This window comes from Pseudophryne corroboree, chromosome 1, assembly GCF_028390025.1.
Source record: "Pseudophryne corroboree isolate aPseCor3 chromosome 1, aPseCor3.hap2, whole genome shotgun sequence".
Taxonomy (NCBI): Eukaryota; Metazoa; Chordata; class Amphibia; order Anura; family Myobatrachidae; genus Pseudophryne; species Pseudophryne corroboree.
The window spans coordinates 83448581-83470925 of record NC_086444.1 but is presented as its reverse complement, the minus strand read 5'-3'; the positions used below and the strand labels follow the sequence as shown (position 1 = coordinate 83470925).

At 47.7% G+C, this 22345-nt stretch overlaps 1 protein-coding gene across 1 annotated transcript in view; it reads left to right on the top strand.

Moving 5' to 3' along the window:
- The window catches only part of NUP155 (nucleoporin 155), a 212222-nt gene that overhangs the window by 89082 nt on the left and 100795 nt on the right, over window positions 1-22345 (top strand). The window contains exons 20-21 of the mRNA XM_063961169.1: window positions 12693-12808; window positions 14713-14816. Of these exons, the coding sequence (XP_063817239.1) occupies window positions 12693-12808; window positions 14713-14816 (220 nt within the window). The remainder of the gene's footprint in view (window positions 1-12692; window positions 12809-14712; window positions 14817-22345) is intronic.

Below are 22345 nucleotides of genomic sequence, written 5' to 3'. Positions count from 1 at the left end.
TCCTTCCTGCCTAGCCAGCACCTCAGTTTTAGTTTTGTGCCTGTGGAGTACAGACACAGTTTTTATTTCTCCTAATTTTTCTTTATTTTTTCTTTATTTTTCTTTATTTTTCTATACCTAGTCCCTGTTTACAGGTGACAGGTATAAATGGAACAAGGATGCTGTCAGAAAGGGCCACCATACCTTGGTCACTGGGGCCTTTTGATTCACACGTCAGATCAAAGAGGTACTGGACAGCCACAATCTGTCACTGGCAGTATTGGGCTGTCCCTAACGGTTTTTATTATTTATTATTTATTAATATTTATTTATTTTACTAATTTTAGTATTGTTTTTACTTTATCTCCCTCCCCCCCCCCGGCGCAAGCCCGCCAGCGGGAGCTGTGCCGGAGACCTGTACCCATACAGCCGCAGTACTGTCTGAAGGGCTGTGGGGACGGGACGGGGATCCCGGAGAAGCCGCCGCAACAGTCGCTATACTTAGCAACGCGCGGCGGCCCGAACTTCCGGTTGGTCGCGAGAGGAGAGCAGGGACGGCTTCCCGCTCTGTTCTGCCCGCGCGCACGTCATGATACCATCTACAGTGACAGGGGGACGCTGTGCTCGCTACCTGAACAGAACAACTTGGGGTGGCGGCACGCGAGAGCCGCAGACTTTCGGCTGCAGCGCGCCTACTGAAGCTGACAGGCGCTTCATTGTTCAAGAAGGGACGGACTCCCGCCCTCCACTACCACGCGCGCACTCTCGTCCAGGTATGCAGGGCTCCGGCCGCCATCTTCTCCAGAGGCAGTACGGGGGACACTGTGCAGCGCTCACAACAAAGGCTGATCACCTAACAGCAAGTATATTTTGGGACACAGTATAAATTCACTGTAGATTTACATTGTGTCATGCTATACTTTTAGGGGAGGTAATTTTTGCAATATATAATATGCATTGAACACAGTATGATTCATAGTATATTACAATATACAACAATATGTCAAAGTATTGGAAAAGAGAATAAATGAATTAATTACTTATGAAATCTACAAAGGGTAAGACCGCCTCGGTGGTTTATTTTTTCCTGCTCACTATGGGGATCATAGCTAGCAAAGGGAAGCCCGGACGCAGGTACTCTGTGTTTCATGCTCTGGGGCATCTGTGGCGGACCAGCAGGAAAGTTCCGCGGATCAGTCTATGCCTCTATGGCTACAGTGGAAGCTCTATGGGCTCGAAATATGGGCTCAGTCTCTAAACAAATTTGTTAACTCTGCCGGCAGTTCTTCTGCTACAAAACGGCCGCAGCCGTTGCCCGCTATAACTTTTCCGGAGGAGTAGTTGGAAACATTCCCACTGGAGGATGGGGAAGTAGACCCAGAGTGGGATAATAGGATGAGGAGTTTTTCTACTAGCTCAGGTGTTAGATTCTGATATAAGCCATCCGTCAAACTCTTAATATTCAGAGTTCGGAGGTGGCGGGTTCTTCCTCTGCCTTTTTCAAAACACAAAAAAAAAAAAAAAAAGACAAGTTACTGTCTTTCCCCCTTATTCACACTTTGCGGATATTTGAAAGAGCCCTGACTTAAGTCGGATTCTCCTGTCCCAGCCCCAAAATAAATTTTAATTTATATAAGGGGGATACAAGATGTTGAGAAACAGACCCAAAAGGTAGACGCTCCTATTCACATTTAACAAAAGCTACGGTTATTCTTTTTGTACATGGGCAGTGCTGCTGGTGTGATGCTTGGCATTGCTGCCTTAGGGCGCTGAGGTCGTGGGTTCAATTCCCACCATGGCCCAAACTGTGAGGTTTGTACGTTTTAGTTGAAAGATCCTACAGATAGGAAGATTGAAACAATGATTAAATCTATGTTATCTTTATCAGGAATTTTCTACTCCCAATTCTAGCTAGCACTTGGGTCTTCATGGCCGCGGATGACTGGCTGGCACAGGTTGTATCTTGAATGCAGTCCCACGATCCATCGGAAGTCATTCAATTAGAAAAATGAGACCTTGTTAGAGTCTACTGCGCTACAATCCTGTATTTCTGCCTTGACCGTGACAGCAAGACGGTCTCTTTGATTTCGGGTTTGGGAATGCCGTTTCTGACTCGGAACAGAGCTTGACGGCGATACCCTTTGAAGGTGAGTTCTTTTTGGGTCGGAATTACAGAAGAGACTACAGGGGGCAAGAGCCCTTTTCTTCCATTTGCTCCTCAGAGACCGAAGACCACGAGGTTTCGGTCCTTTCGTACACAGGACAGAGGTAGTTTCCATCCCTTTCGTTCTTTCTCCAGGTTCCCACGAAGAGAGGCATTCAGAGGTAGAGGAACACAGGCGGCTCTTAGACCAGCCAGTAAACCTGCCGACATACCTACTGCATGACGGTTAACGATCTCTGGAGGGATCAATGACGATTCGGGCTCGGTTACGGCAGTTCAAGGAAGTGTGGCTCCTGTCAAAACCAGATCTGTGGGTGACGGAGGTCATATCCAGAGATTATATGTTACATCTCGAGGAACCAATCCCATATCGTGTGTTCGTCACTCCTCTCCAAAAACGCTCCCTCCAGACGTTGAGCTCTTCTTTATGCAACAGCCACTCTCTTACTAAATGGAGTGATTCTTCTAGTTCCCTCTCAGCAGAGAGGTCGGGATTTTACTCAGGTCTTTTTCTTGTGGACAAACCGTTTCGGCCAAAAGGGTTTGAATCCATATCTCTCAACCCAAAAGTTCAGAATGGAATCCATCCATTCGATTATCGCTACATAAAACCAGGGGAATATTTGGCTTCAGTGGACGTAGAGGACGTCTACCTGCATGTTCCTATTTGGACAGGTCGTCAATCTTGTCTGAGATACGCAGTCGGTCCTTGCCATTTTCAGTTTCTCTTCCCTTTGGTCTATCCACGGCTCCTCAGGTATTCACAGGGTGTCAGCATTACTCCGTATTTAGATGATCTTTTCATCAGGACTGTCAGAGTGAATCCTTCACCAGAACTTGCGTCTCACGATAGAGACTCTATAGTCATTCAGATGGATAATAACTTTTCCACAGTCATCTTTACTTCCTTCCCAGAAAATGATATTTCTGGGATTCTTATTCGACGCTACCAGCCAGAAAGCGTTTCTTCCTCACGGACAGGACCTCATCTCGAATTACAGCTAATCCGCTTGTCTGTAAAGACTCGTCGGTCGCTTCGCTGGTGGCTTCACAGCCCAATTTGACCAAAAAGGGTACCGTTCACGATTTGCTCTTGAGGGATGGTCACCACAGACGCAAGCCTCAGAGGTTGAGGGGCGGTGTTTCAGACTCCTTACTTTCAGACGTTCTGAAACAGTCGAGTCTAAGTTACAGATCAACATCTTGGAGTTGAGGGCAGTCCGGTAGGCATCCTTCGGATTCAAACCATGGTAAAGGGTAATCCAGTACGGGTTCAGCCCGACAACGCCACGGCAGTTACTTAAATAAAGGAACTCGAAACTGGACCGCCAGGAAGGCAGTCGCTCAGATTCTCACTTAGGCAAAACATTGGGTTCAGATTATACCCGTGATTCACATTCCAGGAGTCGAGACCTGGGAAGCGGTTTTCTTAAGCCGTCACACGGTGCATAAGGGAGAGAGGGGGCTTCACCAGGAGGTGTTTCTGACTCTAGTAGCCCGGTGGGGGATGCCCGATGTAGATCTGACGGCGTCTTGTCTCAACAATAAACCTCCTCTCTAAGGGTCGCGTACTCAGGACCCTTAAGCAATTCTAATCAATGAACTGACGGCGCTGTGGCACTTTCAACTGGGATATGTGTTTCCACCATTTCCACTGATTCCACGTCGGCTTCAACGCGTTCAGAGAGAAGGTCTTCCAATCATTCTGGTGGACCCAGATTGGCCACGATGACAGTGGTACACTCTTCTGCACAATAGGGTCGTCGAGGAACCATCCCGACCCTCTCTGCTCTAGATCTTATGATTCAAGGACCATGTCACCACACAGGTTTGGTCGGCTGACTTTGACGGCTTGGTTCTTGAATCCAATATTTTAAGGGGAAAAAGGTTTTTTCTCGTCCTGTTGAGTAAAGATAACCGGTGGCTTCTGGAATTTACATTGCTTGGTGTGAAAAGCGTGGTTTAACACCGGATGTGTTTAGAGTTTCCTCGTCTGTTATCCTGCATTCAGGAGGATCTCAATGAGGATCTCAGACTTCTTCACTAATGGGGGTCAAGTTTCTACTTGGTCGACTCTTCTTCATAGGAGACTGGCTATCACTCCAGAAGTTCAGACGTTCCTTCAGGGAGTTCTTCGGATTCAGTCACCTTTTTTTGTTCCTCCCTGGGACTTTAACTTAGTCCTTACGGTTTTTTTTTAGAAACCTCCATTTCAACCTTTGGAATCTGTACAATTGCGGTATATAACGTTCAATGTCTTCCGATTGACAATTTCCTCCAAAAGATGAGCATCTAAATTGGCAGCTCTTTCTTGCAGACCACCCTTGTCGGATTTTCATGATGATCGGGTGGTTCTGCGAACAAAACCTTCCTTCCTCCGAAGGTTGTGTCAGCGTTTCATCTAAATTAGGACATTGTCCTTCCAGCGTTTACTCCTCCTCCTTCCGGGGAGGATTCCCATTGGCTCTCTTAGATGTGCTTAGGGCCTTACGGATTTATTTATCTCGTACGAATTCTATCCGTCGTACGAATGCATTGTTGGTTTTTAATGGCTGCGTCCAAATGAGATTGGCCGGATTCCAAGTACACAGTGACTCGTTGGGTAACTACGACCATCAGAGTCTTCTAATGTTTCAGTTCCTGACTCGATTCAAGCTCCTTCGACTCCAGCTATTGGAGCTTCTTGAGATGTTCGCGGGGCTGCGTCTATTGAGCAGTCGTGTAGGGCGGCGACCTGGTCGTCTGTGCATACGTTTTAAAAAGGTTTTACCGTTCTCACACTTTCGGTTTGGAGACTGCCCCTGTTGGGCGTCAAATTTGGCGGACGGCTATGCCGTCTATGTCTCCCTCCTCTCATTTGCTTGCTTTGGGAAATCCCACAAGTAATGGCGCAGCGTCCCCCAGATGGATGAAAGAGAAATAGGGATTTTTGTTTACTTACCGTAAAATCTCTTTCTCTGATTCCATCTGGGGGACGCTGCGATCCCTCCCATATGTTGTCTGGTTTAACCAGTTAATTGTTTTCGGTCTATCTCCTTTGGCTTGGCTAAACGTTAACTGAGGTGCTGGCTAGGCAGGAAGGAGATGGGAGGGGTTAGAGGGGGGAGGAGTCAGGTTTTAATAGTTCTGTGCCAAACTCCACAACCACACACCTCTAACCCACAAGTAATGGCGCAGCGTCCCCCAGATGGAATCAGAGAAAGAGATTTTACGGTAAGTAAACAAAAATCCCTATTTTACAGGTGTAGCGAATGGGTGTTATGTGGCTGGAACGGGGCTGGTTGGTTAAGTAGCCTGGCAGCTGCGTTTTGTACCATCTGCAAGCGGTGCAATTCTTTTTCTGGGAGAATATATTTATGTTCTCTGCGGGAATAAGTATCTTTTAGAATTGGTAAAAATAGAGCAGATTAAGCGTAATGATGAGTTATGGCTATTGGACATAATTTGAGTATAGTTGTATGTGTAGATGTTAAGTTGCACAGTGGACAGTCTGGCTTGGTCACATTGTACATTGCTTGCACAGCAGACCGTAATCTGTTACGCACTTCTGCAGATGCCACTGCTCTGGTTGAGTGATCCGGGCTAAATCCTTAGTGCTGTCTGTTTCTGAGCTCATGCAGCTCGCTGTGTGTCTTCCCTGGATCTAGTCAGAGACTTCCCCTCTATCTTGTTTGCTGGTCCTTCAACAAATGACCGCATGCATCTTAGGGCGTTAGGCCAGGGGTCAGCAGGTCCCTTAGCAGCACCACAACAGGCACTTGGTTTGATGCAGTGCTTGCCCAAGCTGGTACATAGTCTGGTTAGAGCATTCTAGATAACTTCTCCCAGACTAAGGGGCTGGTTAAATTGGGGGTGCTGTTCCGATTTTTCCACAGATGGGCGATGTTTTGAGGACGGCACATGCGTCGGAGACTGTGTATGTACCTAAATGCAGCTGCGACGCTGGTTGCAGTGTGATGTAAACCGCAGCATAATTGACATGTTGTTGCCAATTGGGGGTGGAGAGCGTCTCCTGATGCAGATTCCCTGGCCTCAGCAGCTTATATGCGGTGGACATTCGGAGTACCCATATGGTAACTAGGATATCTGATGCTGCAACATATCGCGCATCGTTAACGACCCCATGCCGCCTCACCACCCCCACCCGTCACTCCCATCCCCGCTGGCATCGGCAAGTGTGTGTGCACGGCACCCTGCTGAGTCCCCGCCGCCGGGGGCTCGGCTAGTGTGTACTGGCCTTAAGACATGGCTGTGGTGGCAGACCTTAACCTGTCTGCTAAATGGCTGAATGTGTGTGTGAGTAATTACTTGATAATAAATTAAGGGTCATATGTTTATAAAATTTTAAGCCTATGCCAGGGGCATTCAACATGCGGCCCTCCAGCTGCTGTGGAACTACACATACCAGTGTTCCCTGCCAGGTTTGCTTTTTGGGCATGCTAATACTGTGGTAGGGCATGCTGGGATGTGTAGTCCCTCAGCTGGAGTGCTGTTTGTGGAGTACCCTTGGTCTATGCTTTTAAATCCCATTACATGCTTCTTTTAAAAAAGGTTTTCTCAATTTTAGTTCTCATATCATGGGGGACACTGGAAGTAGGATATGTTATAGTGTGGTACTGGGTACTTTAACTCCTCTGTCTTCAATATGGACTCTATTGTCTGTGTTGAAGGGGTTAAAAGCAGCAAAAATTCTTACTCTATGCCAGTGTCTGCCTGGGATCCTCCGTTTAGTTAAGTGCACCTTTTGCTGCTGCTGTTTGGCGGTATACTATAGCTTGATTAAGGTCTTTTTCTCTAGCATCCATAAGGGATATTGGGGGAAACTAGTACGATGGGGTGTAGACGGGGTCCAAAGGAGCCAGTGCATTTTCAAGTTTTTCAGCTGGTTGTGCCAGCTCCTCCCCTCTATGCCCCCTCCCACAGGCAGGTTAGAAAAAAAGTGCCCTCAGGAGAGGAGGCACAGTCTGGAGCGCCAGTTAGTTTTCTTCAATTTCTTTTAGCGGGACCTCGGGGGCGTCCCACTAAGATTCCCCGTGTAGAACTGGCACAACAGGGCTTGACTAGCACTTGTGTGATGTTTTAAGCTCAAAAGGAGACTTTTGCCAGTATAATCTGTGTGTGTAACTCCGGTGTATTAAGAGGGGGCGGAGCTACCTAAGAGCGGGACCTGAGGTGTTTTGGCGCCTTCCTCTGCTTACTGCAGCTCAGACAGCACACACAGCGCTTCCTGATCCTCAGACACGCTGAAAATGTGGTACAAGGGTGTGGCAAAGGGGGGAGAGCGGTTTGTGTACACTATCCTGATCCTATCTAGGACAATGATTGTTAGTGTTTACTGTGTAATAGGGAGCTGACAGTCTCACTGGGGCTGTGCAGCTCAGGGTGTGCTGGTGTCCTGTCTCTCTTTGTGTCTCCTGTCACATACAGTAGGGCAGGCTTGCATTATAACTGTCTGTGTGTATGTTATTGTGCTTACTGTTAAGTATGGGTCAACACAAGCTGTGCAGTGCATGTCACACCAGATTCTCTCCCTTATCTAATGACTCCAGCGAACAATGTAGTCAGTCTTCAAAAATCGGGGAAGGGGCTAGGGGAGAGGGTACAGAGCCCCACTGGTTAGGGTCTCTAAAAACTATGATGTCAGCGATGTTATCCCAGCTCAATGCTAATGTGCAGATAACTCAGCTACTACAAGCTGTTGCAGATTTAGCTGCTAGGGCAGATGCACAGCCCCCCCCCCCCCCCCCCCCCCCTCTCTCATGCAGGTCCCCAGAAGCGTGGTTTTTCTTCTTCTTCTTTCAGAATAGCAGGTAGACCCTTTGTTGGCGCACTCATTTAGGAAAATTATTTTAATTTTATTAAAATATAATTTTTATTAGGACAAATTCAGATTAAAGATCAGAAAAAAGTCACAATTATATAGTGAGTCTACCTATTCATATTATATGAACTACCGTGCCCATCTGGTGCAGGGTAGGTCACATAGAAAGAGGTCAATGCTCTAAAATTTTAAAATTACAGGCCAAATATGCAACAGGATACCGATATTCTCTTCCTAATGGAGAGTAAGGACAGGAACGTCCTCCAAAAAATTGTATATCATATCACAGAACAATACTAGGAATTAATTTAACCACACTTAAATTGCCCAATCTCGTCTGATCTTGGTAGCGATAAAGTGTTGGACCGGACCAGTATCTGGTGGGTGACCCCCAGAAAATATTCGGTGTAGTAGGTGTTTGTGCAATAGTGACACAGTCTATCATATTCAACTTTATCTGGTCGCTTTCCTAGTGTCTTGCACTACAATATAAGCTGGGTGGATCTTTAATATCACAAATAAATTAATTCCTAGTATTGTTCTGTGATATGATGTACAATTTTTTGGAGGACGTTCCTGTCCTTACTCTCCATTAGGGTGAGAATATCGGTATCCTGCTGCATATTTGGCCTGTAATTTTAAAATTTAGAAAAAAATATGAAATATGAAATTTGGGTTTTGATTTTCTTATCTTACAATATATAAATTTTCATTGCGGAAACACAACGGTACCACATTACCTGCCATTCTATCTGATACAGATGACGATGGGGATGACCTGGACCCCGTTAGTGGGGATCCCAGTGCTGCTCAGGGTATTGAACCCCTCATTTTGGCTATAGGGGATGTGTTACAGCTCCCTCTAGAGGACGCTGCATCACAGCAATCGTTTTTCTTTGTACAAAACCAGCCTCCTATCACTTTTCCTGATTCTACAGAGTTAGAGGACTTATTCAAACAGGCCTGGAAAAATCTAGAAAAAAATTCCAAGTGTCCAAAAAGTTTTTGCGCCCTTTCCCATTTGCCCCTGAAGGTAGAAAATTTTGGGAGGAACCCCCTGGGGTGGATGTCTCAGTATCTCGCCTGTCTAAAAAGGCGGTGCCACCCGCCCCGGACTCCTTTACCATTTAGGATCAGGGGATAGGAAGATTGAGACTACCCTAAAATCTATATACACAGCAGCCGGTATATCGCAAAGACCGGTCGTTGCGGGTTGCTGGATGACCCATTCTATTCATTCTTGGGCCACTCAAATTCAGGGGGGTCTCTCGGGAGATATGCCCTTAGTTACTATGGTAACCCTCCTGAAGCACATTCATGACACTACCCATGTCCTCTGTGATTCTCTCAAAGAGATGGGGAACATTAATGCTCGGTCTTCTGCCATGGCAGTGTCTGCATGCATGGCCTTGTGGTTGCGTCAGTGGATTGTGGACGCAGAATCCAAACATAGTGTGGAATCCCTCCCCTTTTCGGGCTAATGGCTTTTTGGGGTCGAATTGGATGCCTGGATATCCAAAATTACAGCTGGGAAATCCACGTTTCTCCCCTCTGAGGCAACGCCGGCGAGACGCTCCTATACGGGGCCGTCTGTCCAGTCCTTTCGGTCATACAGATTTCGAGGTCAGAGGTGCCTCCAATGCAGCTAGAGGCAAGTCCAAAAAGCCTGCAAGCACCAGCTCTCAGGACCAGTCCACCGGTTCTGCTTCCACTAAGGCCTCAGCATGACTGTGCCCACCCACCTCGAGGTGGGAGCTAGACTGCACCACTTCAGCCGCATCTGGGAGACCTCCTGCAAGGATGCCTGGGTCAGAGATCTCGTTTTTGTCAGGGCTACAGGCTGGAGTTCGACAGTACTCCTCCCTCAATGATTTTTCAAATTAAACTTACCAACTTTGGAGGATATGAAAGTTACGTTGCAACAGGCAATCCGAAAGTTGGTTCAGTCCTGCATCATTGTTCCAGTACCACTACCGCAACACGGCACAGGGTTTTACTCAAACCAGTTTGTGGTGCCGGATGGTTCAGTCAGACACATTTTGAATCTCAAATCCCTAAATCCTTACTTGAAGGTGTTCAAGTTCAAAATGGAGTCCCTGCGAGCAGTCATTGCGGGCCTGGAAGAACCGGAATTTATAGTTTCCTTTGATATCAAGGACGCCTATCTCCATATTCCAATTTGGCCGCCTCATCAGGCGTACCTGCGGTTTGTCGTCCTGGACAATCCTTTCTAATTCCAGGCACTCCCCTTCGGCCTGTCCATAGCCCTGAGTGTATTCACAAAGGTGATGGCGGAGATGATGTTCCAACTCCGGGTCCAGGGGGTCCATGTGGTCTCTTATCTGGACGATCTTCTGATAAAGGCACGATCCAAGGAGCTTTTGTTGCTCCATATCGACCGCACCATCCATCTTCTTTCGGACCATGGGTGGATCCTCAACTTGCAGAAGTCCTACCTGGAGCCAACTCAGAGGCTCTTGTTCCTGGGGATGTTGCTGGATACTGTGGCCCAGAAGGTTTTTCTACCAGAGGACAAGGCAAAAACACTTCAGGAGATGGTCCACATGGTGCTCCGGCCTACTCGAGTGTCCATCCATCTTTGCATAAGATTGCTGGAAAAAATGGTTGCCTCATACATTTCAGTTGGATCTCCTGAGCAAGTGGTCCGGATCGCATCTCCAGTCGTCAAGATCTCCTCCTGGGGGAGTAGGGGCTCCACCAACTGGTGTTCCAGCAGATCGACCAGTGGGGTTGCCCACAAATAGACATAATGGCTTCTCGTCTCAACAAGAAACTACCCTGGTATTGCTCACGGACCAGGGACCCTCAGGCGAGGGCAGTGGACGCACTGGCGTCGCCTTGGCCTTACCGGTTGGTCTACCTGTATCCTCCGATTCCGTTGATCCCAAGGGTGCTAAAGCGAATCAGGAACCAAGGTGTCCAGGCAATTCTGATTGCTCCGGATTGGCCTCGGAGGGCATGGTACGCGGATCTTCTGGACATGTCCGTCGAAAACCCTTGGCCTCTACCACTGAGAAGCGATCTTCAACAAGGACCATTCGTCTACCCGGACTTACGTGACTTCGTTTGACGGCATTGGAGGTTGAGCGGAACATCCTAGCTCACAAGGGCCTTTCCAAGAAGGTTATTGCTACCATGGATCAGGCCAGGAAACCTGTGACGTCAAAACACTATCATCATATCTGGAGGAGATATGTCTCTTGGTGCGAGGAACGCATGTATCTGCCTGCTGAGTTTCACTTGGGACGTTTCCTACAGGCTGGTGTGGATAATGGCTTACACCTGGGTTCCATTAAGGTCCAGATTTCAGCTCTCTTCATTTTCTAGCAGTGTTGCCTGAGGTTCAGACTTTCTTGCAAGGGGTACTGCACATACAACCACCTTTTGTGCCGCCTACGGCACCCTGGGATTTGGATGTAGTGTTGGAATTTCTACAGTCCTCCTGGTTTGAACCTCTAATGACGGTGGACAAGTACCTCACGTGGAAGATGGTGATGTTACTGGCTCTGGCTTCTGCTCGACGTGTTACAGAATTGGGGGCCTTATTGTGTAAAAGTCCGTACTTGGTTTTTTATGAGGACAGATGGAGTTCCGGACTAGACAGCAGTTCCTGCCGAAGGTTGTCTTCGCATTTCATCTGAATCAACCTATTGTGGTTCTGTCCAGTTCTGACGCGTCTGCTCCTCCGGAGGCACTGGATGCTGTATTTGCCTTGAAGATCTATGTCAAGCGTATAGCTCTGGTCAGAAAGACTGATTCCTTGTTCGTGCTCTATGATGCACAGAAGAAGGGTAGCCTTGCTTCAAAGCAGCCCATTGCTCGTTGGATTAGGCTTACTATCCAACAGGCCTATGTGTCTGCAGCCTTACCTGTTCCTTAGTCTCTAAAGACCCACTCTACAAGGTCAGTGGGCTCTTACTTGGCGGCTGCCCGTGGAGTCTCAGCCTTGCAACTATGCCGAGCTGCTACCTGGTCGGGAAAAAACTTTTGTGAAGTTCTACATATTTTATACCCTGGCCAAAGAGAATACTCAGTTTGGGCAGGCGGTGCTGCAGCAGTCTCCGCACGTTAGCGCCTGTTCTGGAAGCTTTGGGACGTCCCCATCGTACTAGTTTCCCCCAATATCCCTTACGGATGCTAGAGAAAAATAGGATTTTAATACCTACCGGTAAATCCTTTTCTCGTAGTTCATATGGGATACTGGGCGCCCGCCTCAGTGCGTGGACTTTTCTGCAGGTTCTTGTTCTTGAGTTACCTGTTCAGCTGTTGCTGCTGTTACCAGCCGTTGCTGGTTGTTGTATGTTAGTGGTGTGCTGGTGTGTAAATCTCACCACCTTTTCTGTATGTTCTTTCTCTCATATATATGTCCTTTCTCCTTCGGGCACGTTTTTACCTATAACTACCTGTGGGAGTGGGCATAGAATGGAGGAGCCAGCACACCCAGTTGAAGAAATTTAAAGTGCACTGGCTCCTTTGGACCCCGTCTATACCCCATCGTACTAGTTTCCCCTAATATCCCTTATGGACTACGAGAAAAATTTACCGGTAGGTATTAAAATCCTATTTGTAATTCCAGGGAGGAGTTTTTTCTGCAACTTACAAAAACCAGTGGAAAGCACAACTGCTCACAGATATTGCCAATAAGTCTCTTGTCCATACTATATATGACACGCACTGAGTGCTTTTTTACTGTCTCTTGTGTTACAGAGCGATAACAGTGTCTCTCCTCAAGTTTTGGAATCTGTTCTTCAAGAACTTAAAGGTTTGCTGGAATTTCTGGATAGAAACTCACAATTTGCTGCAAGTTCTATAGGAAATCCCAGGTAAGAATCTGAGAGCCACATCGTGCCATTAAAGATATGTCACTGCTGTTAGGAGAGCTCTGCGGCTGGGTCCTGCGTGTCGGGTTTTAGTTTGATATCCCACGCTATGGCTCTTTAAGGGTTAAATTATGTAAAGAAACATCTGGGTGATGCCTCTTGTACACAGATTTAAAATGTTTCATTAAAGGAATGTTTTAGCGCTCACACTACAGTTCTTGTTGGTATCAGAAAGCACTGGTCTGTGTGTGGCATCTCCTTGGTTGTCCCAGTGTGAATTTAATGAGTACATTGGGAGGGGGGGGTCCCGGACTGCACACCCTAATTCTAAACATAATTAGAGCTGTTACCATGCTGAGATTTGTAGGAAAAATGCAGGTGCACACTTTAAGCACGAAGAACACGGATAATCGGAACATTTATATGTAATAAACTCTGCAATTTAACATGGAGTAAGATTGAGGCTCTTGGCATAATTTTTGGGCAAAAGATACGAGGCAACCTACCATGGTAGGGGGCCCTCAGGTGGGTCCCTAACATTCCTAAGGTTCAAGACCAGAACACTGGAACCCCCGGTCCAGCACAACCCAACCACCAAGGCATCACACTAGTGAGAAGTAGCAGCTTAAGTGTTAAAAAGTGTTACGTTTACCGTTCCAATAATGATTCCCCGAAGCAGCCCAGTCCCACGTCCGGAATCCATTAATTTTTTTTTCTGTGTGGATCTAGCAAGTACCAATGGAATTGGGACGGCCTTCCACTCTCCCACCTGCTGTGAACAGGTCCCGATAGCTTCAGGAAGTGTGTGTTTGAAGCCTTCAGGAGCAAGGGTAAGAGAAGAGGGCTGAGATATGACCTGCTACAAGCCATTCCCCTGTATTAGGGCTGGAGATCAGCAGTGCCATGCCCTATTTTCAGTAGATCCAGCAGGATTCTAACTAATTCTGCAGATTTATTGTCCCATGGAGGCCTCAAGAAGTAAAATACCAGCACCAGGAACTATTTGCTTTTCGGCAGTGCGCTAAGCTGCTGCAGCATCACTTTTTCTGGCTGAATCTTCCTGACCACTTGCTTAGGATCATGATAATGGGGTAGTCTGTATAGCACTGAGGTCAAAGCACTACAGTAAGGAAATTGTATCCGATACCAACATATTAGAGCTAATAATATAAAGTATGATCCCTAGCAATGAAGAGGATTATTCCTCAGTGGCCCTTTTTAGAAACCTTGCACATAACACCTTCTGCCTCCTAAACTGTTTATCTTTGTCTATGGATCAGCCTGGAATATGCTGTACTTCTTTCATTACACTTCATGGCAGTTGAGACGATTGATCTACATCCGTCCATGCGCTACCAGGTCCGACTGAACCCACTGTCCGTCCGGAGTCCACTAAATCTGTACTGTGATCCAGCACCACCTCCAAGCCATAATTTCTCCACAGCCAAGCATCAGTCTTACTACTGAATCCTCCAGTGCAGGGACCCCTTCCCAGTCTTTCTCTACTGGCTTTAACAAATCCTGACGGTCGGTGTATTGTCCCATGGAGGCCTCTGGATGTAGAAAGGCATACAATGTGGCTCCTGGGAGTCAATGCTGCTCCTGTATTCATTTGAAACCATGAAGTACCATTTGAAGCCCCTTTGCAAAAGTGAACCAGAATGGCAGCACCCTGAAACCAGTTGTCCCCTAAAGTACTAATGAAACAAAGTAAAACGTTCTGGTGTTTTTCAAAGCATTTGATATTAATACATTGGAACATTCACCACTGGATGTGCAGATGGGAAGGATCTGGCTGCAGGTTTGTTTGTGGGTTCTTTAATTATATGTGCCTGCTAAGGCAGTAACTGTATGTTTTTAACATCTACTATGCTCACAATGTCTTATTAACAAATGGTCCTTTGCAGCTTTGGAACTCCGGTCAACATTCCACAACGCCTTGTTGGCCTTGGACGTCACGATATGGGAGGTTCTCAGCAAGTCCAGCAAGAACTGCAGAGGAAATACCACAGTAAGTGCCCAGTGGCCGCACTTGCCCTTAAAGTGCACTTAGTGCAGAATTGTTAAGATGGTAGATAAAATAAGATTTTAAACCTACCGGTAAATCTTTTTCTCGTAGTCCGTAGAGGATGCTGGGGACTCCGTAAGGACCATGGGGATAGATGGGCTCCGCAGGAGACATGGGCACTTTAAGATAGACTTTAGGTATGGGTGTGCACTGGCTCCCTCTATGCCCCTCCTCCAGACCTCAGTTAGAGAAACTGTGCCCAGAGGAGACGGACAGTACGAGGAAAGGATTTTTGTTAATCCAAGGGCAAGATTCATACCAGCCACACCAATCACACCGTATAACTTGTAATATACTAACCAGTTAACAGTATGAAAACAACATAACATCAGTCCAAGACCGATGAAAACTATAACATAACCCTTATGTAAGCAAAACTATATACAAGTCTTGCAGAAGTAGTCCGCACTTGGGACGGGCGCCCAGCATCCTCTACGGACTACGAGAAAAATGTTTACCGGTAGGTTTAAAATCTTATTTTCTCTTACGTCCTAGAGGATGCTGGGGACTCCGTAAGGACCATGGGGATTATACCAAAGCTCCCAAAACGGGCGGGAGAGTGCGGATGACTCTGCAGCACCGATTGAGCAAACAGGAGGTCCTCCTCAGCCAGGGTATCAAACTTATAGAACTTTGCAGAGGTGTTTGAACCCGACCAAGTAGCAGCTCGGCATAGTTGTAGTGCCGAGACCCCTCGGGCAGCCGCCCAAGACGAGCCCACCTTCCTAGTGGAATGGGCCTTGACCGATTTTGGTAATGGCAATCCAGCCGTAAAATGCGCCTGCTGAATTGTGTTACAGATCCAGCGAGCAATAGTCTGCTTTGAAGCAGGGGCGCCAACCTTGTTGGCTGCATATAGGACAAACAGTGCTTCTGTTTCTTTTTCATCCACTAGGGGTCACTGGAGTACTCTTGGGGATATGGACGGTTTCCGCAGGAACAAGGCACTGAATAAATTAAAATTTGGTACTACTCCTCCCCTCCATATCCCAGAGTACCTCAGTGTTTTTTCGGTGCTCACAGTAGCAAGGCTTGTGTGGAGCTGATCCACACTTATTGGATTTTTTTTTTTTTTTTTTTCTCTTTCATCCACTAGGGGACACTGGAGTCCTATACAGTAGGGGTGTGAAGCCTTGAACCGGAGGTGTGGCACAATCTAAAATTAGCATTGTCTGCACAGCCGGTTCCTCCCCCTTCACATCCCTCCTCCCTCAGTTTGAAAAATTGTGCTTGAGGTAAAGCACGTGGGAGCACTGAGCTCCTGACTAAAAATCTAAAAGGGGCTGCGTAACCCTAATAAAAGGGGGACAAGGCTGCCTAATATCAGAGAGACAATGATCCCTATTGAAGGGACCTGCCTCTCTCCACAGGAGATCCTCCAGCCTTCTAACAGTGAGTACTGGTGAAGGACGTAGCTTAGGCTAGGGTACTTCATGTAATTTTTTTTTTTTTTCCTCTCTTTCTTGAAAGTAAAACCTTATTATCACTGCTGCCCCCTGATAACAGAAATAGATCCCTCTTGCAGCTACAGCGGCGGGCGCGGGAGCAGAGTGCGGCGCGGGATTCAGCCCTTCCTCCCTGTGAGCAGGGAGCGACGGCAGAGAGGCGCGCTGCACAGCGACGGAGACTGGCAGCCGAAGCGGAGCACAGGCGCCGCTACGGGGCTGTCAAGGCGCGTGCCGGCCAGCGGGTCCGGAGCGCGCCAGATAGCGGGGAAAGTCTGTTCGCCGAGCGCCGATGGCAGACTCGGCGCGCGCCAGTACCAGCGGGCGGCGGGAGGGGAGCCAAAAGTAAAAGCCTGCTGTGACACACCGCAGTTCAGTCCCACCACATCTCCGTTTTTAAAAAGAACAGCAAGTGTCTTTAACAATAAAAAGGGTTGCTTATTACATATGTGGGGCGCACATTTAGTGGGGGCCATATTTAAGGATTATGGCGCCAGAGTGAGATAATGGATGGGTCCTCCCCCCTCCCCCCAGTAAAGTACGGAAAAGGGTTGCTTATTACAAAATTAGCTCCCCCTGCTGCACTGCCTGCATAGTGCATAGTAAAATATAGCAGAGTGATCGTTAGACAACAGCTCCCTCTGCTGGTGTAAAATATATTTACAGTATATGAGGATCTCCTGAAAAGTAATATAACTTTACAATTTATATTTTCAAGGGACTTCTGTTTCAAAGATCCCGCAGAAAATTCACGGAAGCAAGCGAATACCAACTCTAACATCGTAGCTGATTTACAGTTGGGGTGTGAGGAATGCGAGTCGGCTGGTGTTTTATTTTTTATTTTTATTTTTCTATTTAATTAAAATAAAGATATTGGCCTGCTCCTTTTTTTATATACGAAAGGGACAGGTAATTGCCAGCCTGATCCAATACCTTCGCTTCCGTCATTTCCCAGTCTTTCTCTTCCTAGTTTAAAGGGTGAAAGCGCGGCGGGTTACCCTGATACAGGGTTTTCAAAACAACATGTCTAAGGCAACCAAGACCTCCAAGACCTGTTATGTTTGTACGAAATGTAACAAGAAGAGCACGCGGGTTGGCAGCTCCGGGGTGTGTGACTCCTGCTTAGACAAGGACGCTCCACCGGGGAGCAGTGCTCTGGCTAAGACATGGGAAGACAACCTTGCTAATAGAATCTCCATGGAGATGGCAGAATCGCGCAAGCAGCAATCAGAATGGGCTGCGGGATTCTCAAAGACGATGGAGGAATTTCTCATCAGGTTAATGCCGCCCGCACACGCAGACACAAGTGTGCGCAAGGCTGTTAAAAGAACTCTCCCTATGATACCAGAATCAGAAGAGGAAGAGGGTTTTCTTCTTGATACGGAGGAAGGTGAGTTAATTGAACCTAACATAGACGCCGCCTTTTCAGAAGAGGACTCGGCAATCTCAGGTCTAGACTCCTTAATTGACGCGGTAAAAGAGATCTTAAGCTTTAAGGACGAGGAAATACGGGAGCTGGAAGATTTTGATTTGTTCGAATCCCAGAAGCCGCGTTCAGCAGTGTTTCCCATTCCTAAATCCCTCCAATCTCAGATAGAGGAGGCTTGGAAACAACCTGACAAACGGTTTCAATTTCCGAAACGGTTTCAGGTAACTTACCCCCTACCTAAGGGTGTAATGGACAAGTGGGAGACTCCGTCGGTAGTGGATGCCTCACTAGGAAGGTTGTCAAAAAAGACAATTTTACCGATTCCTAACGTAACTACTTTAAAGGATGCGTCAGAACGTAAAGTTGACACTGCGTTAAAGTCAATTTTTGTTGCAGCTGGTGCAGCGCAGAGACCTGCGATAGTCTGTGCTTGGGTCAACAAGGCCATGGGTGCATGGTCCGGCCGTATTGTACAAGCTATTGAGGAGGAAAACAGTTTAGAAGAGATTACCCAACTGGCGGAACACATTCGGGAATCTGCATCGTACTTATGTCAAGCTTCTAAAGATATTAGCAGAATAGCATCGCGCATATCTGCATCGGCCATATCGGCTAGACGGATTTTATGGCTCAGAGAATGGCAGGGAGCCTCCGAGACCAAAAAGGCGGTAGAATCCATCCCCTTTGGGGGTGAGATGCTGTTCGGACCAGAATTAGACAAGTGGATTTCGCAGGCTACAGCGGGGAAGTCCACTTTTCTGCCTACTCCTTATACGAGAACCGCTCCACAAACTAGGAGAGGTTATTCGGGTCCAGCATTTACTTCATTTAGATCTCAGTCCTTTCGAGCCAGAGGAAGGGGTTTCGGTACACAACCACGTGGGGGCAGAGGTAGAGGCCGCTCACAAGCAGCAACCAGAAAGCACGATAAACCTGCTGACAAGACCGTGGCATGACGGCCTCCCAGCTCACCTGGGGTTCCCCTTGGTGGGCGGCCGACTGGAAGGTTTTCAGGACATCTGGGCCAAAACCTCACCAGAACTTTGGGTGAACAACTTAATCTCTCAGGGATACAAGCTGGAATTTCAACAGAGGCCTCACAGTCAGTTTTTTACAACAGGATTGCCTCGGTGCCCTCAAAAGGCAGGGGCACTACGGGCAGCAATTCTCAAATTGCTACAAGCAGAGGTCATTATTCCGGTTCCCGCTTCTCAGAGAGGAACGGGGTTCTATTCCAATCTTTTTGTCGTGCCAAAGCCAGACGGGACGGTCAGACCAATACTCAATTTAAAAGTTTTCAACCAGTTTTTAAGAGTCTACAGATTCAAGATGGAAAACAATCCAATCAGTCATTGCAGGCTTAGAACAGGGCGAGTTCATGGTATCCATGGACATAAAGGATGCATATCTGCATATTCCAATCTGGAGTCCTCACCAGGCTTACTTAAGGTTCGCATTGGTGGCGGATTACTACCAATTCCGGGCATTGCCGATCGGCCTAGCATCAGCCCCACGAAGTTTCACAAAGATCATGGCGATCATGGTTGCAGTACTGAGACTGTTGGGGGTCACGATTATACCTTATCTGGATGATTTATTGATCAAGGCTCCATCTCAGAATCGACTGCTCAAGGATGTTCAGACATTCCATCAATTCCTAATTCAACATGGATGGATTATCAATTTCCAAAAGTCCAACCTCATACCGACTCAATGGATTCAATTCCTCGGTCTCATCTTAGACACGGTCCTATTACGGGTGTTCCTGCCAGAGAACAAGATCCTGGACCTACAGAGATTAGTGGCTCAGGTACTGAGGACGCAAACCGTTTCTCTGCACCTCTGTGTGCAACTTCTCGGGAAGATGGTGGCGTCATTCGAAGCTCTCCAGTACGGCAGACTTCATTCCCGACCATTCCAAATAAACCTCATTGCTCAGGGAGCAGGCTCGCACTGGCTTCTCCATCGGAGAATCCGACTTCAACCACAAGTACGGGTCTCCTTGATATGGTGGTCGTTACACAAGAACCTTGCAGCCGGCAAGAAATGCGGCATTTGGGATTGGTGGATCCTGACGACGGACGCCAGTCTCAGAGGTTGGGGAGCCGTCCTAGAGGACCATCAGTTTCAAGGACGGTGGATGCTACAGGAGAGCAAACTACCCATAAATATCCTCGAACTAAGAGCAGTTTACAATGCACTTCTCTTAGCAGAAGACCTAGTCATGAAACAACACATCAGGATTCAGTCAGACAATGTCACGACGACGGCTTACATAAACCGTCAAGGAGGAACAAAGAGCAGGATGGCGTTAAAGGAAGCCACAAAGATCTTGTTGTGGGCAGAAAGACGAGACCTCATTCTCTCGGCAGTGTTCATTCCAGGTGTGGAGAACTGGGAGGCAGATTATCTCAGTCGCCAGGACATGCATCCGGGAGAGTGGTGCCTTCATCCACGGATTTTCAACATGATTGTGAGAAGATGGGGTCTGCCTCAGGTGGACCTAATGGCGTCTCGACAAAACCATCAGCTACCCAGATATGTGTCAAGGACTCGAGATCCAGCAGCAGAAGGAGTGGACGCATTAACACTTCCTTGGTGCTACAGGAGGGTTTACATATTTCCCCCATTCCCACTCATACCCAGGGTTCTAAAAAGGGTTAAACGGGAACGAGTGTGGGCCATTCTAATCGCACCAGATTGGCCCCGCAGGAGTTGATACTCCGACCTGCGGGGGTTACTTGCGGAAGATCCTTGGAGGTTACCTCAGAGAGAAGACCTGCTATCTCAGGGACCGTTCCTACACCCCGACCTGAACAGGCTGCGTTTGACGGCGTGGCTATTGAAACCCGGATCTTAAGAAACAGAGTGATTCCACGAACGGCCATTCCTACAATGATTGCCGCTAGGAAGCCGGTCACAGCCAGGCACTACTACAGGATTTGGAGACGGTACATGGCTTGGTGTCAGGAGCGGGGATGGAATTCAACGAATTTCCATTTATCTCGACTTCTACTCTACTTTTCCTTCAGGCCGGTCTAGAGGGAGGACTCAGACTGGGCTCTTTGAAGGTTCAGATTTTGGCTCTCTCCATCCTTTATTTAACAGCGGCTAGCATCCTTGCCAGAGATTCAAACCTTTTTACAGGGGGTTCTGAGGATTCAACCCCCTTTTCGTCCTCCCACGGCACCATGGGACTTAAATTTGGTGTTAGAATATTTGAAGTCACCGACTTTTGAGCTGTTGACAAGAACAGACCTGAAATATCTCTCTTGGAAGGTCACGTTATTACTTGCCTTGGCTTTGGCTAGGCGGGTTTCTGAGTTGGGAGCCTTATCCTGTAAGAGTCCTTTCTTAGTTTTTCATGAGGATAGGGCGGAACTCCGTACAAGGGCGGACTTCCTTCCGAAGGTGGTTTCGGGGTTTCATGTAAACCAACCAATAGTGGTTCCATCTTTCCAGGGTCTCACAGATGAGGACGTGTCCTTGGATGTTGTCAGAGCTTTACGGGTATACGTACAGGTTACGTCGTCCTTCAGAAAGTCGGACCATTTGTTTGTTCTTTATGATGGGCCAAAGAAGGTTTGGCCAGCATCTAAGCAGTCTTTGGCTAGATGGATTAGACTTACCATTCGGCAGGCTTATGTTTCCTGTGGCAAACAGGTTCAGGTTCAGACGGGTGCTCATACTACCCGATCAGCGGGTGCCTCGTGGGCGGCTGCCAGAGGTTCATCCACTACTCAACTTTGCAGAGCAGGTCTTCAGCCCACACGTTTGCAAGATTTTACAAGTTTGATACTTTTGCGTCCGGAGAATCTAAGTTCGGACGTTTAGTTTTGCAGGCCACCGACAGCACTCCCTCCCTGGGGGAAAACTTTGGGACGCCCCCTACTGTATAGGACTCCAGTGTCCCCTAGTGGATGAAAGAGAAAAGAGGATTTTGGTACTTACGATAAATCCATTTCTCTGAATCCTCTAGGGGACACTGGACGCCCGCCTCGGTGCTGTCAACCTGCTGTGTTTTCAATTCTTGTTTTAAACAGTTCGTATAAACGGTGTTCCTTATTCGGTCAAGAGTTCTTGGCCGCTGTTTGATATGTTGTACGGGTCGGTTCCTCGCCATGTGCTATAGTGTCATGTCCTATTCTCTCAGTCAAAATTTTTCAAACTGAGGGAGAAGGGATGTGAAGGGGGAGGAACCAGCTGTGCAGACGATGCTAATTTTAGATTGTGCCACACCTCCGGTTCAAGGCTTCACACCCCTACTGTATAGGACTCCAGTGTCCCCTAGAGGATTCAGAGAAATGGATTTATCGGTAAGTACCAAAATCCTCTTTTTTCGACTGTTCCACATCCCTTCCCCCCTTCCAATAGGCGTGGGTCCGGGATAGTGGAAGCTGCTACAAGCAGCTGTGGCGTGTCGGGCCTCTCTGAAAGAGCTCCCTCACAACCACGTGCAGGACTACCTGCAGGAAAGGCTGGACGGAGCTTACAGAAGAAGCCCCGTCATAGCCCTCACCACAGGGTCCAGGTATGTTGGAATGGGGCGGTCAGCTCACGCTGCCGCCCCGCTGTGTGGGGACACTGTGTGTGTGCGA